At 48.7% G+C, this 24,644-nt stretch overlaps 1 protein-coding gene across 1 annotated transcript in view; it reads left to right on the top strand.

The window, feature by feature from the left end:
• LOC111154865 (peroxisomal biogenesis factor 14) overlaps nt 1–24,644 on the top strand; it is a 138,249-nt gene that overhangs the window by 101,725 nt on the left and 11,880 nt on the right. Inside the window, exon 4 of the mRNA XM_022514799.1 lies at nt 8,387–8,515. Within this exon, the coding sequence (XP_022370507.1) occupies nt 8,387–8,515 (129 nt within the window). The remainder of the gene's footprint in view (nt 1–8,386; nt 8,516–24,644) is intronic.

Genomic DNA, 24,644 nt, shown 5'->3' with positions numbered 1-24,644 from the left:
GGCGGCCAGGATGTGTCAAAATAGAACAGATGCCTGCCTTTTAAAAACACACATTAAAAAAAAAAGAAGAAAGAAAGAAAGCTACCTTGTACTTGGCTGCTGTGGTTACAGCCACAACAGGTTAAGCAAGAAATTATAAAATGTGGATATCGTTCTAATCTGTTTCTGGGCTCGTCTCTATACCTTTTTCTATCTTGGTTTTTCTCTTCCAGGAAATGGGGATAACCATTTTAATGATCTTGCTCCAGATTCAGGGTTTTGGGGTTTTTTTCCCCCTTCTAGATATTTTTTTGTTCTTAAAAAGTAATTTATCCTTTTGGGGCGCTGTGGTGGCTCAGTGGGTTAAAGTCTCTGCCTTCGGCTCAGGTCATGATCTCAGGGTCCTGGGACGGAGCCCTGCAACGGGGCTCCCTGCTCAGTGGGGAGCCTGCTTCCCCCTCTCTCTGTGCCTGCCTCTCTGCCTACTTGTGATCTCTGTCAAATAAATAAAATCTTTAAAAAGAAAAAGTAATTTATACTTTTGAATTGGAAATATATTCACATGGAATACAGTTCCTAAGGATAGACAGTGTAAAGTCTGCCTTCAGCCTCTGTCCCCAGCTAAGTCCCTTCTCTGACTGTAACCAGAGTTACCTCTGTCCTCTCTCTCTCTCTCTCTCTATTTTATGCCTGCAGTGACTAACTATATATGTTTTTATGTGTGTAGATACAAATATTTATTTTTTTAACACAGAAGTTCTATATACCTTTTACCTTGTTTTCTCTCTATGGTCATAAATATTCTTTTTGTTTTTCTTTTTGAGGTGGTTGATTTTAAGAGTTTGCTTATCAAAAATGTTCTGGTTGTGACAGATAGTAGAGGGGAGCAGGCATGTCAGGCTGCTCATACTTAACACCCGCCCCCCCCACCCCAAAGAACTCAGTGTTGAAAATCTGGTTCTGCCTCTGGGTTCACCAGGGGCTGTAGGTGAGTCACTGTCCCTCTCTATATCATTTTCTCTTGGTTTTTAAAACAGAAGAAAAAGGAAAGGAAAAGAATAGGTCAAGCAGATGAGCTTCAGCTTTTCTGCCAGATCTGAATTTCTTGCTTCGATGTCAAAGATGGGAAAAAAAATTTTTTTTTTTAAATATACTTCTTTGCCTCTTCTAAAACAGGAGCAGGATTCAAGTATAGTTAAAAGTGATTATTAATTTGGGTTTTCTGCCTATGCACAAACACACCTTTGGCTTACCTGCCCTTGGCATTCAAATAGCTATGATTCCTGATTATCACACCCTTCGGTCTTTAAAGACACAGTTCCTTCCCCAGGATTTGTCCAGTGCACCATTGCAGGGCTGACTTAGCCTGTTGCCAAGGACCTGCTGGCGCAGATACTGCCGTCCACAGCCGGCAACAATATTTGCCGTGCTATTAATCCTTTGGAATTGACGATCAAATAACAAAATCAACTCCTCTTTGTTTTTGTTTTTAATTTAGCGGAGAGGGATTAAAAGAAAAAAAAAACAAACCTTTAGACTATAGAACTAAAAATAGACATCGTGGATGCTGATTGGAAAGCCTCCCAGTCTTTCATATGAGAGATCTCAATTTGTGTTACACCAAGGGGCAGCTCACTTCTGTCTTGTTCACCAGTTATACTACTCCCCAGAGAAGCTCAATAAATTTTAAAGGGAAGTTTCCTCCTTAGGCGGAAGGAGCTAAGCTCGGTGACTGGTGTGGCTGAAGTGATTTAGGGCTCCAAGGGAGTACGTCTGGCTGTGGAATAGCATATCCGAAGTAAATGTACAAAACTTGTGATCCTGGCCATTGATGCTGCTGAGCACCGGGTCCCGTGGCCCCCACCTGTCTGATTTGGAGTGAAATTGATCCCTGAAACTTGCATTTAATTCACGGCTCAGACAGTCCTGCAGTCTTCACTGGTGGAGGCTGCAAAGCCTGTCTGCCGGTGTGCTGGCGTTTTCACCACCAACTGTTTGAAACATCCAAACTTGGACTTGGCTGAGTTTTTACATCTCTCGTCTGCCTCTCTGAGACGCAGAGGGATCCTCTTCCTCTGGCATCAGGGGAGCAGACTGCCTTCCCTTTCAGACTTACAGTGGAGCAAGTCTTCCCGGTTCCTCGGTCTCGAAGCTAACAGTGCAATACATTTTGCACTGGCTTTTTACTCAGTGATTTATATTAGGAGACGTGCTGGGTGATATCCAGTGTCCTTTTGTCTTTGTGTTTATTTTTCTTGCACATTTAATGTATTTAAAGGATATATTGTCTTTATGGTTCACTGGGATAAGGACGGGGTTGGTGCAAGTTTGAATGAGAGGTCCCCGGCTCCCTGTGTTGAGATGAGAATTATATTCATGGTTGGGTATCTTTCTTTCTTTCCTTAGGTGGCAGGAGGCAGTGTTTTGCTGCTTTTTCAAATAGCATTTCTACCTAACGATTTTTAGAAGGGTACTGTGAGGACATTCAATTTCAGGGCATCACCAGCAACTTTTCTCCTGTTGTTTGAACTTTCTTCGTTTAAGGAGACAGGAAAGTCTCATGTCTTGTTCCTGAATTTACATATTAGTGTCAGGATGGTGGAGACCAGTCCTACCATCAGGTCAATTTTTATAAAAACTCTTTCATTCGTGAGGTAATGATATTTGGAACTAGTTTTCTCAAAAACTGTTTTCACCGCTTGGGAATAGTTAATCAGTAGGGGAGAAAGCACTTGGCTTATTTGCTTAATATTTTAACCAAGTGAATTAGACAGGTTGGGGGGCTGGGGGAGGGGATAAGAAAGTGGGTGGGGGAGGCCCCATAAACAAGGTGATATATAATATTTTTTTTGTTCTCCTTTTAAATAAATACCGATCAGCTTTATGTTCAGAGACAATAGGAGCTGTTGGCTTAAATTTGCAGTTTACTGTATTTATGGCTGTAATATCAAGGTGCTGCCGTCGTAATTTCATGCCCCAATGAGAAGAGCAAGGTCGAAGCAAATGCTTCCATCGGCATCTGCTAACACACTGACTCATAAACAAGGCCCGGCTGGATCAGGTGGCACGGAATAATACAGGCTAATGAAATACAGCACAGCTTTCCATTACTGTTAGTTTTTACAGTGTCGTCATTACGTGTAATTTATGTTTAAAAAATTCAATTTTATACAAGGCACTGGGAAATAGGGGTCTACAGGTCATCCAACGACTTTTAGAGGCTCTGAGAGTCCTTATTGTACTCTACTGTTCCAACAAAATGTTAATAAAATAAAATAAAAATACTTTTTCCCCTTCCCCCCCAAGCCTTTTCTGAGAGAGTTGATTTTTCTTTTAATTTGGGGAGTATTTTTAGCCAGCTGTCTTCTCTGCCTCATCTCCTCTCAGAGTGCGCATGGGGAGATAACTAGTCGTGTTCTCCGAGAGGTGACCCCCGCACGGTCTCTGCGCATCCCAGATGAATCACCCAAGTCCTGTACATGGGCGGACTGTGACAGGGGAGGAAGATGGCCCCAGTGGCCAGCCCGCAGCTGCTGCCCTTTGCTGCCGGCCCTCTGGCCCTCTTCCCTAATCCCAACCAGACTTGACCTTTTTATTATAAAACTCAGGCCCGGCTGGAAGGTGCCGTCGGGTGTTCATTCCCTTGCTGATTTCCAAACTATTCCTAACCCCGCTGTCCCCGTCGTTGTTTGGCCTACAAGATGCAGAGAATGCTGCTGTCTGCTGTCACCCGTCTCTCTGCTTCACCTGCATAGGGCCAGGCCCTGTGGCAGTGCTCTGCGGTCACTGGGGACAGCACCGAGGTGACTTATTCTGAGAAGCCCGTGCACTGCCGGTCCTGCAGGGAAAAGCTCTTCCCGGTGCCCAGTTTTGTCTGAGTCCGTGGGAGAGGACCTGCAGCCTTGTGCTCCGAGCCAGCAGGCTGCAGCTCACAAAGTCAACCGGTTTGGTTTTGTTTGCATTTGAACCGAAACCTTTAGAAAAAGAAAACAAATCTGCGTATTTTCTAGGGGATACAAATAAGCAGGTGTGGTAGCCCCAAGGCACTTCGGTTGCCTGCAGCAGTAACAAGGGGCTTTATTAATCAATAGCTTGTAGCTTGCTTGCCCTGTTCTTTGAAAAGAATCCCACCCTGGAGAAAGTGTTGGAAAAGAAATCTTTGGCCAGCTCCTGCACAGGGGCAGCAGCCATCTCCTTGTAAAGGGCACTGGTTCTGGAAGTAGATTCCAGACAACCGAGAACAAGGAGTCCACCCTGATGGCTGGTGCCTGGGACCTTAGTTTGCACGATGTGCACTGAGAGCTCTCATTTTTTCCAGTCAGTAAACTGTGGCTTTTTTTTTTTTTTTTTTCTTTTTTTTTTTTTTTCTTTTTTTTTTTTTTAATTTTAAAGATTTTACTTCTTTGAGAGAGAGAGAGAGAGAATGAGCAGTGGTAGGGGCAGAGGGAGAAGCAGATGCCCCAGCGGAGAGAGAGCTGGACGTGTGGCTCGATCCCAGGATCCTGGGATCATGACTTGAGCTGAAGGCAAACGCTTCACCGACTGAGCCACCCAGGCGCCCCCAGACACCTGCGGTCTTAAAGGTGAAATGACACTGCCTCTCAGAGGCAGGCGTCCTGGCCTTCTCACTTTGGACAGGTTCCCTCACTCCTTTCTCCTCCTCTTGGCTAAAGCTAGTGAGTGGACAGAATACCTGAGCGGGACTTTTAGTTTTATTCTCTGTCAATGATACGTTTTAACGGTCACAGACCAGCGCTGGTAGCTCTTGGAATTGGCAAGTGGCAGGGGTCGACGTTACTGAAAGCATGTGAATGCAAAGTGCTAGTGATATCACGTACTGCAAGCTGATACTCCAGCTGAAAGAAAATCCTGGGCTTTACTTTATCGAAATTGGCTGATTCTTCCAAAGGTGGCAGCTAAAGGAAGACTTGAGGGCAGGAGGTTTTCTTGCCCCGGGACGGTGACACCCTTTGCCCCCATCTCTGCTCTGCTCAGCCCTTGCACGGTCCCTCTGCGGTTAGATTTTTCCTTGCAGATAGCAATCAACTGGAAGGAAGTGTGTGTGTCTAATTTGCATGAGATTATTTAAAACAACAACAAAAAAAGGTCTGCATTAGTCAGGGTGATGGTAAACAACGCAGAGATGCCTTTTATAATATAGCCTGTGCCTCAGCCTTCACAGCCAAATATAATTCACTTCCAATTGGCGGTTTCCTTTATTATTCCTTTTAACCTTTGGGAGTCTGCAAGGTCTCCATCTAAGCTCTCCGTCGCTTGTCTCACGGGGGGCGGGCAGGGACCTGGATGTCCTGTATGTGGGTCCTGAAGCTGTCCCTCTTCCTGAAGGCATAGTTGGTTCGGCACCAGGAGCCCATGACTGCATAGTTAACTGCTGTGTTCTGAAGGAGATGACACCCCTTCCAGCCGAGTCTCCGTGAGTCCCATATGAGTCCCCTGAGTTGAGAGAGTCCTGAAGCTGAGCCTGAACCTAGCTGGCCAGTGCCCCCGAGCTGGGGACACTCCGAGGAAGGGGGCTCTGAGGGAAGCATGGGCACCCGCCTGTGAGAGAGGCCTCCGGATTTACTGGGAGTTAGAATATTAGAACGATGCGGGGACACTACCCTTGTCATTCCGGAGTTGTACAAAAAGTTGTCCCGGTGCCATTTGCAGATAGGATGCAGGCGTTCTGTTCCTGTGCTGTTTTGGTCTCTAGCCTCCCAGCGCCATTCGTCAGCCCTCACCTGGAGATGAGGGTGCCACGTGGGGCTCAGAGAGACCATCTAGTGCTTCTCTCAACCTCTCACAAGCTTGAAGACTTAAGACGTGGTCTCTGAAGCTGCCGTTTGTTGTTTCTGTGCTAGGAGGGGCAGTCACCAGGCCCCAGAGAGAGCCGTAGAGCCGCGGGTTGTCAAGCCAGCAGCACCGTGCCCTGCCTCGCGGGTTCTGAGGCACGTTTTCCCCTTCCTTGGGCTTAGTTGTTGTTCTTTATCTGTTAAATGAACGCAGTGGCTGGGATCATGGTCCAGCTCTGAAATTATATTATTCAGTGAGATCATGAAAATGCTTTTTTATTTTTTATTTTTTTTATTTTTTACAAGAAGAAAAGTGATTCATTTTATGTAACTAAATCAAAATCCTGGCTCTCCGGAGGACTGGGGATATCAGAATTCCAGCCAATGTAAATTTAGAGCATCAAATGATAAGGTCTCTGAAAAACAAGAGCTTGGAAGGAAGTGCTGATGCCCTTTAAACCGCGGCCTCACTAGTGGGCTCAGCCGCAATAATGCAAGGAACATGTTTTATTAGGAAAATAGGCTTTGTAAGAGCTGTGGGCCAGAGGGCAGAGCAACGGGCAGGGAGTGCTGTCCCTTTAACCAGCTCCGCTCTCAGGGCCGCAGCACAGCCCGTGACTTACTGTATATTTCCCCAGCGTTAACCGTTATCGTACTTGTTTATATTTGGAAGAGCCAAAAGGGAAAATGAGAAAGCAACTGAATGCTCCTTTTGGGAAAATTATCCTCATTTGCAGCCAGCGGCTGACAAGGCACACGAACCACCAGTTTATGAAATCCCGGGGTGTACCAGTGACCACCCGTCCCCGCCCATGCCGCACGCGTGCCTGCTTCTCCTGCGGCTGATGATGAACTCGTTACAACTGGGTCTTTCCTCCCAGAACGCTGAAGGGGGTTCCCCTTCCCCTTTGGAAGTTGAGGGCCGTGCCTCCAAGCTGGATGAGCCTGAGAGACACAAGCTCGGGGTTCCTGCCCATCTGTCCTGCCCCCGTTTCTCTCCGGAGGCCTTTGGGGCAAGCCGGGAATTTGGGAGGAGGAACGGCCTGGTATAGCCCCGCATACTTTTGTACTCGAAGGTGCTGGACGCCGGCCTATTCATCTACCCTGGCAATGCGTGGAGAGCGGGGTGTGCTGTGGGGGGAGGAGGGCCAGCAGCACTCTGGCTTCCCAGAGGGGCGGCCTTGCCCACCACTGGCTGGCTTCCCTGGGTGCGGAGGGGGAAGGGGCGGGGCCGCGGTTTCAAAGGGGGCTCAGTCCTCAACTGCTCAGCGCAGGGAGGGGCAGGGCCCGCAGTCAGAGTAGTTCAGGCCTTGTCGCCGACCTGAGAAGCGGCAGAGGCGCTCAGCCTGCCACACGCCAGTGTGGTGTGGGCAGCGCTGGGCTTCGGAGCATTGATGTGCCCCATCTGTCAGCCCCTTGGCACAAAGCTGGAAGATGCCGGTCCTCCGTGTACTTCCTCTCCCCGAGGGGCGGATCCACCGTGCTGTGGGCCACCAGGTGGGGAGAAGCTCTCGGCCCTCGTGTAAAGGCTCTGTGTGGCAGCCGCCCTGGATCCTGGGATTCCTGGAACAGCATGGGCCGGCCAGAGGGGTGTCTGCAGACTTCGCAATACGTCCCCACTGCTCCCACTCTCGGTGGCCCGAGCACTTTTGTACCCACTGTACCCACTCTCGGACCGGCCTTGCGGGGCAAGTCTTTCTCACACCTGTGCGCCACACCTGTTCCTGTTCTTCGGTGGGTGGGCACTCTCGTCCTCTTCCCACAGGGCCAGCGTCTCCAGTTGGCCGCAGCCGTGTGTCCCTGGAAGTGGGGTCTCGTCCGGCCCACCCGGGCCTGTTACTCTCCCATGGGCAGATCCTCGCCACACCCAGCAGCCACTGCAGATGGCGCCCTGCCATTCCCGGCCGTCCTGAGCACAGCGCGCTGGTGTCGGGAGAATTAAGACAAAGAGAAGCGGAAAAGCTAGCCAAGGGCGGTACAGGCAGCCTGTGCTAGGCTAGAGCAATAACCATCTGAAAGTTTGGGCCTGGCCTTGTTTTGATCTGTTTTCTTGTTTTATTTTCTTCTTTACATTCTATATCCCATTCATACTAATCACAGTCAGTCCTGATTTTTCTTTTTATTTCTGCATTTGTCATAAAATAAAGCAAATTATTCCCGTCTTCGGAAACGATCGAGACTAATTAGTCGTCTCACCCAATAATTAGTTTTTTGTTTCCCTGTCTGTTTTCATGCATTATTGTTAGTTTTTCCCCCTCTTTTTTTAACACCATTACAGATTAAAATGAGTCACATTTGCAGTTGATGGTATCTGTTTTCGGGGGAAGAATGGAGAATTGCAGTACGGAGCGACTTCAAAAGCAGCAATAAACTCAAGGATAAATTAAGGAAATTGAATGAGCCACATTTGGAAGCAGTGTGGAGGCTAATATTCTGTCGCTTAAGGTTAAATTGCAACTGAGAGAGGTTCCGGAGAATCCGAAATCGGAGAGGAAACTTACCAGGATGCTAGGCATTCTGTGGCTCTCAGGGTCTTTTCTCAATGAAGATTTCGTTGCGTCCAGGGACAGTGGCAAAAGGTATTCACCTGCAATTATGTCCTCTTCTCCCCCCAGGGCTGACAGATGAAGAGATTGATTTGGCTTTCCAGCAGTCGGGCACGGCTGCCGATGAGCCTCCGTCCTTGGGCCCGGCCACACAGGTGGTTCCTGTCCAGCCCCCTCACCTCATTTCTCAGCCGTACAGTAAGTCATCCGCTCAGACTCCTGCTTTGACCTTGACTGGGGTTCAGAATTCTGGCCAAAGAGCAGTGCTTCCCAGCTCCCAAACTCAGAAAGCCAGGGGGGTTTAACTGGGACTGGTAGACTAGCTCTTGGGTTTTTCCAAAGGAATGTGCCACGCCCAAATCCTCTCCTAGACAAACTTTTAAGTATGTGACAAAGGTTTAAGAAGAGACGAGGGACCAGAATAAATGAGTATATTGTGTTGTTTCAAGTATTTTGGTTACAAGTAAGAATCTATAAAAGTATTTCTTGGTTCTGTTTCTGTTTTCTTACATCATGCTTTGCGTGTCACTCTTTCATCAAGTACATGAACGTCTGATTCATGACCCTGTTCTCGTTTGCTCACTGAAATGATTCCTCTCCTAATTTTACTTTTTTAAAGTTAATATTAGTAGATTTGGGGTGGCTCCTTCCTTCTTCCCTTTTTCCTTCCTCCCTTCCTCCCTTCTCCTGGCTATACCATGTATATTTGTGTGGTGACAGTCTCTTAGAGAATTTCAAATTAAATGTAAAGGTCCTTTTTGAGTTAGCTTTTAATTATTACATGAGAACATACCCATGTTGTTTTTAAGTGAAGCTGTTTGAGGAATAATGCTTCTTCAAACTAGTAATAAATGTACAATCTCCAAAATACGGCTAGAACCCCTTAAGTCACTTACGAAAAGTCGAAAAAGATTAAAATTCACTTCAGAGTGATGGAAAATAGCTCAAGTTTCATGTCTTTAACATAACTCAGCCTTGGATCTGTTGTCTTTCAAAATGCCTTTTCTGTAATTGTCTTCATTTTAATTGTCTATCTCGGAAGTTTTATTTTTTCAAAACTTGTTAATTTAAAACAGTGTTAGATATCAGATTTTGGGAGGCATAACAAAATGCCTTCCAAGCCAGGCTTGTTTGGACCCCAGCACGTGGTCTGGCCCCTTACTTTGCCGTCTTTATGGGCTCAGGCAGTGCAGGGGGCTGGGTGGTGGGTTATGGTGTCACAGATCTCAGTTAGACATCTCCTTTTGCTTTCTGGGTAAGGCTGAATGGGCGAGGTCAGGGAACACGAATTCAAGTTCACTTCATCTGTAGTCACCTTGTCTCACAAACCACTGGCATCCTCTGACCTCTGAGACCCAAGAAATGGTGCTCAGCGGTGAGCCTTGTACTGGAGCTACTGAGTCAGGAGCAACCACTTGTCGGCCTGGGACTCACGTCTCCTTCCTGGCCAGCATTCTTTCCCATCTATTGTGTTTGTTTTGGGTCACTAAACATACTCTCCATGTTTCCTTCTATCCAAAGACTAGGTCTCCACACTTTTTCTTTAGTTGTGTCCCTGGGCCCAGTCATTTAATGGGATTTGTTGAGGACAGGCAGTGGCAGCTGGGGTGCAGAATTTTCTAAGACGCACATCTGTTCTATTCCAGCTGTTTCCTCCATGGCTTAAAACCAAACAGGTCTCTCGGCTACTTGGAAACTTCTTGCTCAGAACAAATTGTTCTGGTTGGTCACAGAGTTGGCCTAAAACCTCATGCGCGTGTCTACTTTTGGTAGGCACAAGGGGTTAAACTGTTGGTCTTTCTGAAAGAGGAGAGGGGGGGTGGAGGGGGACAGTGCCGTCATCTAGATTCTTCTGTCCAGGTCTCTCTGAGAAGAAGCATTACACGTTTAGGTATTTAGGTAGGAGTATTTTTAAGAGTCTCCCAGCCCTAAAAATAAAATACATCTTCTTAGAGACAGACTCCTTCCTGCTTTGACGCTAGTATAAAAACAATGGTAATGGCAATTTTAAATCCCTGAAGTTTCTGCTTGTCATTGTCGAGCCTCGTTCCTCTTGTACTGTTACACCGCTCCTTTCAGCTCCGGGGGTGACTCTACCTCTTCACTTCTGTACTTTTGCCAAGAGGTGTCAAAACTGCTCAAAAGGAAAAAAAAAAAAAAAAAAGCTTGATTTTGATTAATATAGAGAAACAAGACTTTGCCTGACTGATAATAAAACTGATAAATGACATTTGAATTACTTGTAGCGGTAATTTATTACATAAAATATCTTTTATTTGACATGCGATTAGTTGCTGGAAGCATCACTCAATCTGACTAGTTTAAACATGCTCTAAAATGAACCCCAGTAAAAACCAGGGCTGTCTGCTGCTGGCGTTATGAAATATACTAATCCTGGAGTGCGGAAAAAATCTGACTTTAAATATTTAAATGATTAATTGGGTTTATATATTTTTTTTACCTTTCTAACCCCCTTAATTACAAGCAAACTCAGGGGAGTTTCTGAACTAGGTGTGCAATCTGCATGCTTATCACCGAGGCATTGTCTGCGTCCTGGGAGGGATTTATGGCCTCCGCTCATGTGTATTCCTGCCCATTTCACATCTAGAGCCCCTTCCTTTCCATGTCTTGGCTCTTTAAGGACAGATACTCCATCTCTGAACCTTAGCCTAGAAAATGGGATTCTCTGGGCTCAGCCCCAGATGCTCACGTCTTGGGGAGGGGTAAGCTTTTTCAAGACCTCCCCGGGGAGCCCGGTGCTCTTGGATGATCACCTCTGGACCCACTGGCCCTTCTGCTTTGGTGGCAGATGTCCCACCCTGTACCTCTTTTGGTGTCTCTGCTCTTTGGTGAATGTGGTTGACCTTGAGATGGTAGTAAATGGCTGTGTCAGCAAAGAGAACTTGGACACCTGCCAGAAAGGCACCAGGTCAATCTGTCCGTGTTTGTTAAGCATCTACTGTGTGTCATCAGAGATACAAAACATGATCCTTAAAAATCTTACAGGCTGTCTGGGAGAGAAAAGATGAACTCTTAAGAAAAGGATAATAATCGAAGACATTGTGATTTAATGCCAAAATTAATTATACAGACAAGAAATTCTGTAAGAATACAGAAAAGAGAAAAATTAATGTGGGCTAGAGAAGTCAGAGAAGTCTTTGTGAAAGCAGTAGGAGGTTGACATTGAGGGGAAGCTTGATGTCACCTGGTGTGAGAATAAACCAGTGTTGTCAGGGCTCAGAGGAAAGTCAGGCAGAGCTCTGGAAAAGTCAGACTGGGATTTAAGAGGAAATCTGATGTTCTCTGCTTCTCGTTTTGCTTTCTTTTTGTCCAACTTTGAATCAGGAATCGGTACGTGTGTATATCCACAGCGCCTACCCAGTTCTGAGCGTAAGGTTCTGATAAGTGCTTGATTGATTTGCTGCAAGCTGATTTTTCTTCTTTCCTCCCAAAGAAACAAGAAGCAAGGTAGCTTTGGGATTTAGGCAGGGCCATTGTAAATTTTGTAGGGTAATATTTTTTTCTTAGGTTTAAATATTTTCCCTCACTGTCTTTGTTAACCAACTTAGGTCTTTCAAAGAGTGACCTGTAGAGCTTCAGTTAGGATGTACGTGTGTGAGGTTATTGAAAGGCTTTGCATTTGATTAGAAATCTCGAGAGTGTGGGTTCTTTCTCACTGTGCTTCTTCATAGCCCTGTTTAGCAACCTATACTTACTTGACTATCTTCATTCACTGAGCAAGCATTTATTATTTTATTCCTGCTATGGGCCAGGCACTGTGCTAGACCCCTGCGGTGAAGAGATTAATAAGACCTACTTGTGGGGCACCTGGGTGGCTCAGTTGGTTGAACGACTGCCTTCAGCTCAGGTCATGATCCTGGAGTCCTAGGATCGAGTCCCACATCGGGCTCCCAGCTCCACAGGGAGTCTGCTTCTCCCTCTGACCTTCTCCTCGCTCATGCTCTCTCTCACTGTCTCTCTCTCTCTCTCTCAAATAAATAAATAAAAATTAAAAAAAAAAAAGACCTACTTGCTTTCTCTTATTTTTCCTGTTGAGCAGAAAAGGCAGTTAAGCAAACAGCGGTGCCTGCAAAGTAGGTCCAGGTGAAGCCAGTGGCGCAGATGAGGCAAAGGGGCACTTCAGACTCCGGGAGAGGCTTAACTGGGTGGGCGGAGGGGGACATGGTCAGTTCATTGACCAACCAAGATGGGTTAGAGCAACCAGGCTAAGAAGGCAAAGGCATATGGACCGTCAGAAGTACATTGATTTTTTTTTTTTTTTTTTACATCAAAATGTGTCACCTAATCATTCTTGAGGCTGTATGACTGTCTGACCATATTATTCTTAGACGAATATGAAAATTACTGGTACCATCCGAGAGGATGCGGCGTGGAGAGTTCGGGAAGGTGTTCTGGGAGTGTGAGGGGCTGTCCAGATGCTCTGCTGGCGTGCCTTCCCCTCTTTGCCCGGCCAGCTCGTTGCTGTCCCTCAGGGTCGGGGGAGCCGCCAGCTCCTCCCGGGACGCTCTCAGATGCCTCTGTTCCAGCAGGACGGAGGTTCCCTTTGGCCTGCGCTCAGTCCCCTGTTTCCTGCCGTACTACCCTTAAGTGTGTATTCACTTGTTTTTCATGTCGGAGTTCCTGGAATTAGAGGCTTTTTTTCTTTTTTCAAAATCTGTAGCCCAACACTCAGCCTCAGCTCTGAAAGCGCTTGTTGAATGGGTGGGTGGTAGCGGAGATGTGCGTGGGAATCGACAGGCTGTTCCTGTAACACCGCCAGCGGGGGTGGGGGGGCTTCCCAGGCAGCCAGCGAGTGGGGCCTCCTGTGTGCTCGGCCATGCGGGCTGCGGGAGCGGAGGACAGGCCTTGCCTTCAGGAGGCCGCCGTTTGACCATTTAGAGGAAAGCCCAGTGCTTGCGGGAGTCCAGCGAGGACTAACCCATGCCATCTTGCTGGGGGCGATGGGGACAGCTTTCGGAATTTATGAAGGCACATCTCGCTTTTGACTTACATAGGAGTGTTTGGTTTGTGTATTGAAGGAAATATTTCTCTAATTTCTAGGAAATTTTTTTTTCTTTTGTCCATGTGATTGGTTTAATAAGTGGTTTAGCATTTCAAGAGCTAGCACCCTGTGTGTTCTGTGCTTTGTATTTCTCCCATTGCCGTGCCATGTGGGTGCTGCATAAGGGCCACCTGTAGACACTGAGGAGGGCAAGTGTCGCAGGAAAGAACCAAGTAAAGGAACCCAAGCCTTAGGTTTCTTAGGCCGCTGAAAGCGTCTTTGGTGCTGGTGGTAGGTAGAATTGTATCTTTGCCCGCAGTGCAGCCTGTGTTCGTTTTACAAGTTTCTTTAACAAATAACAGGAAACCCAAGACAAGAGTGGCCTTAAATGAGATGGAAGACTATTTCTCAGTTCTGTGAACATGCTCTGCACCCCGACACCTGGCCGGCAGCCGGCTTGTGCTCCGGGGAGACTGCTCCAGCCCCAGCTGTCCCTTCTGCTGTCCAGCCAGCACGAGGAGGGACAGGAGGGAGAAGCGTCAGCCTTCTAAGGACACACGGCCACACCCTCTGCACAGGAGGCTGAGAAGTGCAGTCCTTGTCCTGGTGGGCACGTTCCCAGCTTTTCCTATCCCGCGGAAGGTTTGAGTGAGAAAACACTGACTGCAGGATGATGGTTTCCCTTGGGTGGAGAGGAGCACATGGCTAGTTTCAGTGGTATCTGAAAAGCTTTAGCTGGTAGAGTAGGTGGGTTTAGGATTGCTAATTTATCATGCTTCATAACTTATATAAATGTTATATTCTTTTGTATGTATCAGAAATTGCTGGGGGGGGCACTTTAAAAAGTTGAATGTGGGGGCGCCTGGGTGGCTCAGTGGGTTAAGCCACTGCCTTCGGCTCAGGTCATGATCTCAGGGTCCTGGGATCGAGCCCCGCATCGGGCTCTGGTTAGTGGGGAGCCTGCTTCCCTCCCTCTCTCTGCCTGCCTCTCTGCCTACTTGTGATCTCTCTCTCTAATAAATAAATAAAATCTTAAAAAAAAAAAAAAGTTGAATGTGAATTCTTAGGTCTTGCTTCTCCCCTTGGTGTCAGCTGCCAGCCAAGCAGAGGGAGAACCCGGAGCCCACGCTGCTGGCTGTTGTTCTGTCGCTGCTGGCTCCCTTTACCTCTTCTCTTTGTTTTAAAAATTCTGACCTTTTTTTTTTTTTCTCTTTATCGGTTTTATTGAGGTATAATTTACCTAAAATAAAACACACGTATTTTATTTGTATGATTCTGAGCTTTGACAGGTGGACACTCCCATGTGGGCATCGCCACATTGCAGAACATTGGCGGGACCCCAGAACATTCCCTTGTGCCCTGTTCCCAGCCAGCCTGACTCTGGGGCAACCCTTGGTCTGCCATCCGTTGCTTCTGACTAGACTTCTCTTTCCTGGTTTTTTTTTATAAATGGAATCATACAGTATGTACTCTCTCTGGTCTGATCTTACGCTCAGCATAATGTTTTTGAGCTTTATTCAAGTCCCTGTGCATAACGGGGTTCCTTCCTTGTTACTACTGAGCGGTTTCCCATGGTGGGGATGGGCCACGTTCGTCCGTTCACTGGCGGACGGCCTGTGGGGCTGTGGGCTGTCTCCAGTTCTGAGCTATGATGCTCAAAGCTCTTGGGAATGTTCGTGTACAAGTCTGTATGTTTTTATGTCTCCTGGGTAAATGCCTCGGAGTGGAGTTGCTGACTCATATGTTAAGTGAATGTCTGTCTCGATAAGAAACTGCCAAACTCGGGGCGCCTGGGTGGCTCAGTGGGTTAAGCCTCTGCCTTCGGCTCAGGTCATGCTCTCAGGTTCCTGGGATCGAGCCCCGCATCCGGGTCTCTGCTCGGCAGGGAGCCTGCTTCTCCCCCGCCCCCACCGCCTGCCTCTCTGCCTACCTGTGATCTCTGTCAAATAAATAAATAAAATCTTTAAAAAACAAACAAACAAAAACTGCCAAACTTGTTTTCAAAGTGGTCGCACCATTTCCCATCCCCATCAGCAACGTGTGAAAGATGTGGTCGCCCTGTAGCCTTGCTGTTGGATGTTTTCCGTCTTTTCTAACGCCAGCAGTTTCCACGAGTATACAGTGGTATCCCACAGTGCTTCGAGTTTACGTTTTCGGGACGGCTAATCACGTTGAGCGTCTCTTTCCGAGCTCACTGGGCATTTGCGTAGCTTCTTCCGTGAAGCGGCTGTTCCCATCTTTTGCCAATTTGTAATCATCTTCTTGAGTTGGAAGAGTTCTTCCCATCTTCTGGATTCATGTGCTTTGTTGGATGTCTGTTTGTCAGTATTTCCTCGTGGCCCGTGGCTACCTTTTTCTTTTTGACATTGTCTTTTGGAAAAGGTTTAAAAATTGATGATGTCCGTTTATCTTTGGGTTTCTTTTTTTGTTTTGTTTTGTGGTTGTTGTTTTCACAGCTTATGGTTTTGGTGTCTTATCTGTGATAACTTTACTTCCCCCAACTTTGGAGAGGTTTTAAAAATTTTTTTTTAAATTTTTTTATTTTTTAAATTTTTATTTTTTTAATTACTTTTCAGTGTACTAGAATTCATTGTTTATGCACCACACCCAGTGCTCCATGCAATATGTGCCCTCCACAATACCCACCACCAGGCTGGCCCAACTTCCTACCCCCCGCCCCTCCAAAACCCTCAGGTTGTTTTTCAGAGTCCATACTCTCTCGTGGTTCATCTCCCCCTCCAATTTCCCCCAACTCCCTTCTCCTCTCCATCTCCCCATGTCCTCCATGTTATTTCTTATGCTCCACAAATAAGTGAAACCATATGATAATAAAAATTTTTTTTTTAAGATTTTTTAAATTTATTTGTCAGAGAGAGAGGGAGAGAGAGCGAGTGCAGGCAGACAGAATGGCAGGCAGAGGCAGAGGGAGAAGCAGGCTCCCTGCTGAGCAAGGAGCCCGATGTGGGACTCGATCCCAGGACGCTGGGATCATGACCTGAGCCGAAGGCAGCTGCTTAACCAACTGAGCCACCCAGGCGTCCCTAATAAAAATTTTTTTGCACGAAGCTACGGAAGTGCATTTTACATATCATAACACTCACCCGTCTCAAAGGTGCAGTTCCTGACTTTCCGTGTCTTACTGAGTAGCACACTCGTAATCAGTGTGAGCACTTTCCTTCCCAGATGAGATCCTCTGTGTCTGTGTCTGTTTACTCTCACCACCCACCCCAGGCAGGCACTAATCTGTCACTGTAAATTTACCTTTTCTGGACATTTCTGGTAAATGGAATCATCCTATATGTGGTCCCCCCTGCCTGCCTCCTTTCAGTGAGCGCTTTTGTGGCTTCTCCGCGGGCTGGCATCCAGCAGCACTTCCTTTGTATTGCTTTTCTCTGCCCCCGTTGTATGGGCAGACCGTCTCGAGTCTAGCAGCTCACCGGCTGACCCACAGTTAGGTTACCTTCAGTTTTGGCCAACCTGAACCACACCGCTGAGAGCACTTGTGTGCAAGTCTGACGTGGGTGTACGTTTTCAGTCCTCTTGCGTAGACCTCTGGGAGTTAAATTGCTAGGTCATATGGCAGTTTTGTATTTCTGGATTTTTCTTAATTTTTCTTTCTAGTCAGCTTTCTTGAAGTATGATTTTTTTTTAAAGATTTTATTTATTTATTTGACAGATCACAAGTAGAGAGGCAGGCAGAGAGAGTGGGGAGGAAGCAGGCTCCCTGCTGAGCAGAGAGCCCAATGCGGGGCTCGATCCCAGGACCCTGAGATGATGACCCAAGCCAAAGGCAGAGGCTTAACCCACTGAGCCACCAGGTGCCCCTGAAGTATGATTTATACACAAGATTAATCAATTTTAGGGGTGCCTGGGTGGCTCGGTTAAGCATCTGCCTTTGGCTCAGGTCATCATCTCGGGGTCCTGGGATTGAGCCCCTTATCCGCCTCCCTGCTCCGCGGGGAACCTGCTCCTCCCTCTCCCCCACCCCTCCCCTGCTTGTGTGTGTGCATGCTTTCTCTTTCTCTCTCTCGCAAATAAATAAATAATCTTTAAAGAAAAAGAATCAATTTTAAGTGTATAGTTTGGTGAGTTCACAAGTTGTAACTCATTTAACTCATGTCACCAACACTACAATTACAATATAGTAAATTCCCATGACCCCAGGAAGTGTCTTTGTGCCCCCTGCCCCACACCAGTCTTCTCCCCAACATCAGGTTCTTTCGAACCAGCAGTCTACTTTGGATCATGCAATTTCCACCTTCCAGAAATTTTCACGTAAATGGCATCATGTAGCAGGTAGTCTTTTGTGTCTAGTGTCTTTACCCCAAGGTAATTCTTTGAGACTGATCCTTTGAGATATATAGACTGATCAGATCACACACACACACACACACACACACACACACACACACACACAAATACACATGTTTCTGTGACATATTACCCCCCCCACATTCCTTTAAAATATAAAAACCATTCTGAACTCACAGCTGGATAGCAGTAGGCCAAGGTGGGGCTTAGCCAAGGGGGCAGTTTGCTAACTCCTATTACTCTGCTCTTTTGATATACCACAATTTGTTTGTCCATCGACCATTGATAGTTGTTTGGGTTACTAGTTTGGGGCTCTTACGAATAATGAATTCACGTGCAAGTGCAAGCATGCTTCCTTCTCTCTCAGTTTCACACCTGGGAGTAGATTGCCTTAGCCACACGTTAGGTGGATGTTTGACTTTGTAAGAAATTATAAGACTAGTTTGCAAAGTGGTTACACCATTTTACACTCCCTTCCACAATGCAGGAGAATTTAAGTTGCTCTGCATCCTCGTCTGCACTTGGTATTCTCAGGTTTTAAGTTTAGCCATCCTAGAAATATGTGTGTAATAGAACCTCATGGTACTTTTAATTTGTATCTCTGTAATGACTACTAGTGATATTTTCATGTGCTTATTGGCCATGCGTAGGTCTCTCATGGAGCATCTCTTCCAATCTTGCACTTTCTTCCAGATCATGTCGTTTTATGGTCGAGTTGTATGGATGTAGCCCTTTTTCAAGTACATGTTTTGCAGATATCCCCCCCCACCCCCAGCCCGTGATGTGCCTTTTTGTTTTCTTGGCAGTGTCTTTTGAAAAGCCCCGATTCAAGCTTTTGATCATGTCCATTTTATTCTTTTTTTCCCCTATTATGGCTCATTCTTTTTGTTTTTTAAGATGTCTTTGTCCACCCCAAAGATTTTCTTCTCTGGTTTCTTACAGCAGCTTTAGAGTTTTTGCTTTTTGGCCTCAGCGTGTGATCTGTTTTGAGTTCATTCTTGCGTATGACACAAGGGAAGGGTTGAGATTTGGTTTCCTCCCTCCGTGGCTCTCCACTTTTCCCGGCACAGGTGTTACACAGATTATTCTTTCCCCGTAGAATTACGTGGGCCTCTTCGTCAGAAGAATCCTGGACTAGATAAGCCTCGGCCTATTCCTGGGTTCTTCTGAATTCTTACAGTTTAATTAGAGCTCGTATATTTTAATCTGTGAGTGAGGATATAGATATGACTGTCAGTGTCCTTCCTGCCTGAAGATGAACTAGCGATAGCGTAGTGGTCCATGGGAAGTTGGAAGATTGTCTTTCACAGGATGTTCACGTGAAGACAGACCTTGGATTTTCAGAGGTGACTGCTGTGGGGCTACTGTGGTGTCTTTGCCTCACAGCTGTCCAGGTACTTCTATTGTGTTTCTAGCTCCTGCTCTCTGGTCGGTGTGTCCTTCCAGCTGCCGCCAGCCATGCTCTGCTGTGGGCCTCAGTGAGCCCCCCCCCCACGGTGGCCAGCCCCCCGCAGCTCCACCCGTTACAACTGTCCCGTGGGTCGCCGGCCTCGGTGTGTGTCACTAGCCCCACCCCTCCGAGCTGTAACAAGCCCGGGTTTGGCAGACTGGCTTGGTGCCAGGACCTTGCTGTGGAAGAGCCTGTCTTATTTAATTTTCAGGGTGGCTTGTTGGGATGATTTGAGCAGCTAGATGCGGCACTGTGTGGCATCACAACCTCAGCCTTGGGGAATGTGGAGGGGGCCTTGCCCTGCGCTCAGGCTGTCGGCCTCCCCGAGGACTTGACAGTTTCTCCGCGTGGTCAGAAGCTCCCCAGACTGCCGCAGCAGGACGATCCTGGGCCGTCTCCAGCTCTTCTCTGCTGATGACCCGTTAGTGGATGCGGCATTTCCACGGCATCCATGAGTCCAGGTGCATGACCAGGTGGCTTCAAGTTCAACATTGCTGTGATGTGTGTGGGATTGCCAGCCCCACACGTGCTACCCAATGTTTGTCTCGCCTACTATGTGAGAATTTCTTGGTCAGCAGAGGTTTGACTAAAGGAATGGAGTCACGTTGGTTTACGTGTGTTCACGGAATGGTTAGGGAGTCCCAGGGATGCGTCTCTCCTGCCCCCGACGGGGCCACCATACGCTGTGGAGTCGCTTTTGGGCAGCCAGACCTCCGTGGAGAGTGTCCAAGCTCCCGCTAGCTGACAGAGTCCTTGGGAGGTAAGAGAAGCCGTTGAGGTTCGAAGAACCCCACGCTCTTCTTCCGGCGCGTTTGTCCTCGGACCTCGTTGCTGCCCGAGGCAGCGGACCAGGGCCAGCAATGCCCATGCAGGGAGACACCTGCTGCCACCATTGACCTCTCATTCTTCGTGAGATGCCAGTGATGGGGTCTTGGTAAAATACTGGGCCATTCAGCTCATGAGCTGGTCGCGCCTGTTGCGGGAGTGCTGTGGACTATTTGAACCTGAGCAACAGTAAACATATCATTGTTCCTCCGTTCTTCCAACGTAGCAGAGCTCTGCCACCTTCAGTCAAGTGGCCTGTGTTTGACGAGAAGAGGAGAACGTCCTTGGGAGCCGTTGGGTTGGTGGTGTGGAACCAGGATCTCTGATCTCGGGCTTCGTGTCAGCTTTGTACACAGACAGGCTTCTGCGTCCAGACTGGAGGCTCTGAAGCTTTTAAAAAGCTCATTCCTTCCACTCCCCTTTCTTCTGAATGAGAGCAGAAAAGTGACCGGCCCCATTTTCTGCCCTCGACTATAAAATTCTGGACCTTCGAGGAGTGTGGGGGGACCTGCTTCCCTGCTCTCTGTGCTCTTGTGGGGGTCTGCACCCGCTTTGGGGAAGATGGGCCCCAGGGTCGGTGGCAGACAGGACTCCAGATGGTCACGGCTGGGGCTCTGAGCCAGTTTGGGATCGCACCGAACGCTTTCCCGGGAGCCCCCGTCTGCTACCCTTTGAAAGGTGTGCAGCAGGTCAGAGTTCCCTCCGTCTTCGTTTCTCTCTTTTTTCATTTCGCCACAAGACAGAATTGTATCACACATCTCCAAAACGAGTAAAATGGCATTTCAGCTTCTTGTCTTTATAGACTCTCTGAACTTTAGGAAAGATCATTCTGGTCCCTTTTCATTAATAATGAAAACCAAGGGGCAATAAAATGTTCTTAACGCGAGCATGTCAGGAACGAGGTGCGGTGCGGCGGGCGAAGGGTGCGGCCGGCAGGGAGCCGCAGGTGTTGCTTGGTGCTGAGGAGGTCAGCGCTCTGGGGAGGTGGCTGCCGCTGTCGCTGGGGCTCTGGTTCGCGGACCCGTGAACTGCCAGTACCTGTTCAGCCGTCCAGCTCCGGCGCACGGAACGAGAGGCTGCGCTTCTCAAGACAGCGTACGTTTGCGGCAAGAAGGACCCAGGCCGACTGTGGGTTTGTTAGTTTCTTGCCCGGATGCTGCTGTTCTCTTGCAAGGTTTTGAGGGGGCATTTGAAGAGTCGGTGGTGAATACAGAATTCTGGACACGTGCTGGTCTTGAAGGTGCTCTCTCTGATGACTTTGACAGCATGGATGAATGTTCCGCGCATGGATGAAAGCCCTCCTGGCCAGCGACTCTCTCGAAGAGTGATAAGGTTACTCTGTCTCCGCTTTTTCCTCCTAAAAATGAGCTCGTGCTGGATGTCGGGTGTTGTGTCAGGGCACTCAGAGCAGAGTGGACTTGGAATGAGACAAACGAGAAGGTTGCCCGGAACTCAGAGCCTCCTGGCTCCGCCAGGTCAGGGTGAAAGGTCCATCCACGGTCTCAGTGGTCTCAGAGCTTACGATTTAATGCGTCGCAGCTTGGCCATGTAGACGCTTGCTGGCTGGGCCACATAGACGCTTGCTGCCTGGGGGTGTTCCCATAGCAGAGCCGCAGAGTTCCTTCCCTTCTTTCTTGTTAAGAGAGGGAGTCGGGGGAGGGACAGAGGGAGAGGGAGAGAGAGAATCCCAAGCAGGCTTCACACCCAGCACGGAACCCGGGACGGGGCTCCATCCCAGGACCCTGAGGTCATGACCTGAGCCGAAATCAAGAGTCAGACATTTAACCGACTGAGACTGAGCCACCCAGATTCCCTGGTGGAGCTCCTTTCTGGAGACAGTTTCTGTGACCCTGCGTGTCACCACACAACCCTGGGAGGGAGTGGGGATGTCCTGGTTTGCCATAACCCACACCCCAGAGCCCATGAGAGCATGGACGGATACATTTATATAAACATGGATACACTACACACCAGGAGACACCATAAGCAGAGTCAAAAGAAAAATATACTGGGAAGGATTTTTGTAATTTTTTTAAAAGGATTTTATTTATTTATTTGAGTGAGAGAGAGTGAGCGCACAAGCAGGGGGAACTGCAGGCAGAGGGAGAAGCAGACTCCCCGCTGAGCAGGGAGCCCAATGCGGGACTCAGTCCTAGGACCCTGGGATCATGACCTGAGCCAAAGGCAGACGCTTAACGACTGAGCCCCACAGGCGTCCCGGACTTTTACAACTTCTGTCAGAGACAGGGGGTTTATTTTCCAGGCTCCTCCATCACTGTCACCTCTGCCTCCTGAAAGCCACATTCAGCTGTATAAGAAGTTTCTGTAAATTGATGAGGACATTGCTAAAGACATTGAGTAGGGAAGTAGGGATCGTACACAATACGCCATAAAGGACAGGTAGTGCAGGGATGCTCGGTCCTCCCTCACAGCGAGGTGTGTGCAAATGAAAACGGGCTCGAAGTAGTCTCTTCTGGTTTAGTACGGGCAGCAGTCCGGTGTGATGAGCCCATGGTGTTGGCGGCCGTGAGGGGACAGGCACTCTGGGACATGGCTGGTGGGAGTGGACCGGTTTAGCTCCCAGGGAGGACTATTTAAAAATCTCTTTCAGGGGTGCCTTCGGCTCAGGTCATGATCCCAGGGTCCTGGGATCAAGCCCCTCATCGGGCTCTCTGCTCAGCGCGGAGCCTGCTTCCTCCTCCCTCTCTCTGCCTGCTTCTCTGCCTACTTGTGATCTCTGTCGAATAAATAAATAAAATCTTTAAAAAAAATTAAAAAAAAATCTCTTTCAGAATTGCACATTGCATGTACCTCCAACCCAGGCTCCTAGGAATTCACGTGTACAGGTGTCCTCGTACATACATGTGAGATGACATGTGTACACGGCCCTTGGGGGCAGCATTGTGTGACATAGTAGAGGCTGGAAATCAGTGGGGAATGGCTTCAATGGAGTATTACGCAGCTCTAGGCAAAAAAGCAGGATGAGAGGTAGGAGGAATGAGAAGGAAAATAGTGCATATCTGTGTTGCCTTATATGTGCGTAAGAAGTCTCGGGCCGGACAGACAGGAAGCTGTTCACGGGGACTCGTGATGGTGGAGGAAACCAGTTGGCAGGAGGGTGACGGATGCTCTGTGCCGTTTAGACCGCATGTATCCATGAGCCACTCAAAAGTTGCCAAACAAAAAAGGGAGCTGGGGGCTGAGGGAGAGGCCACCTGGTGATTACAGTGTGTGCGCAAGATTCCAGGGCTGGGCCACCTTGGGAGGCTGGTTTGGGGTCCACAGGCCATGCTGGCGGTGGGGGGAACTGGCCAAGGAGAGACTCCTCTAGGCCCCTGCGTCACAGTCACATCTGCTTCCTGAAACCCCATTCAGCAGCTCCGGGAGGAGGTAGGGTTTCCCTCGCCCCTTGGAGGTCTTTGACCCTTGGGTCCCCCTGCCACTGAGCCTGGAGAAGGTCCCTCTCCTGTTCCCCTTTGTCAGGAGATGCCAGGATATGACGAGTACCTGGCGAGCTTACGGGCGCGGGGAGAGGTGAAGGCTGAGACACACACAGTCTGTCCCCGCAGGTGCCCATGGCGCTCTGCTCCGGGACCCGCGGTGCACTTTTCAGGAAGTTGGGGACAGCTGCTGCCCTTCTCTCTTCACTCTTTTGCTCCCAAATGTGCGTCCAGACCCCAGCTTCCTTGTCATAACAGCAGGCCCCGGGTGCGCGCCCTCTGGATAACTTGCCGTGGGCACTGTGGTCTGATTCTGCAGACCCGATTGGCGTCCTGCCCCGCCGATCATTCTGGAAATGGTGTGCGGTGCCTTCGTGGCCGATGGCTTGAGAGGAGGCAGAGCGTCCGGGGAGATTGTGGACATGCAAGCCCTTTGCGAACCGTCTGTGGGAAAGATCACGAGGTAGAAACCTCTGCTCTCCTCCTGTGGGATTGGAATTCCGTTCAGGAGTCGGGGGAGCCCCTGAGATGGTGTTCTAGAGCCCCAGGCAGAGGACCTGTTCCTGCAGGGGGACTGGCTGCCTGTGTCCGGTTCCCGCCCAACAGCAGCCTGTGTTCTCCTGAGCCTCTTGTCCTCTCCCGGTTGGTCTTACCTTTTGTAGCCCTTGGCAGGAGCCTCCTCCCACCTCGAGGTATCGCCCCTCGAACGACCCCGCGTTGTTCTCCCGGAATGTAAGCTGACTGTGCCACTCCCAGATTCAGAGCCTTCAGTGACCCTCCTGCCTGTGACAGGATGATCGGGTGGCCTGGCCCCGCTCTCCACCTGGCTGCTGGGTGTCCCACCTCTTCCCCCCCACTCCCCCCTCCACCACTCCCTCTCAGTTGACTCCTCTCCGTTCTCGCCCGTCTCCCCTCTTGGGTAGGCCCACTTGCTCACTTGGGGCCACACCATCTGCCTTCTCTCCTTTGAGCCCAGCCAACCCCTGCCTCGGCACTTGTTTGTCCCCTTCCTTGAGCTCTGTCCCTGGGACTCTACATGTTTCAGCGTCTGCCTCCTCCAAGACCCTGCCACCCCTGGCTCCCCTCTCTGGCCCTCCCCTGCAACATGGCCACATTGGGCCTTCTTTTTGTTGTTGTTTAAAGATTCTATTTATTTAAGTAATATTTCCACCCAGTGTGGGGCTCGAACTCAGGACCCCGAGATCAAGACTTGTATGGGCCTGCCTGGCCCCCCTCCGCACTGAGCCTTCCTGGTCACTCTCTGGAGTTACTTTGTTCTGTCGTCGTTGTGAGCCGCCT

This window comes from Enhydra lutris, unplaced genomic scaffold (genome assembly GCF_002288905.1).
Source record: "Enhydra lutris kenyoni isolate GAN:26980312 unplaced genomic scaffold, ASM228890v2 scaffoldscaffold38, whole genome shotgun sequence".
NCBI classification, from domain to species: Eukaryota; Metazoa; Chordata; class Mammalia; order Carnivora; family Mustelidae; genus Enhydra; species Enhydra lutris.
Note: the sequence above shows the minus strand (reverse complement) of the source record. Positions and strands in the feature narration are given on the sequence as shown.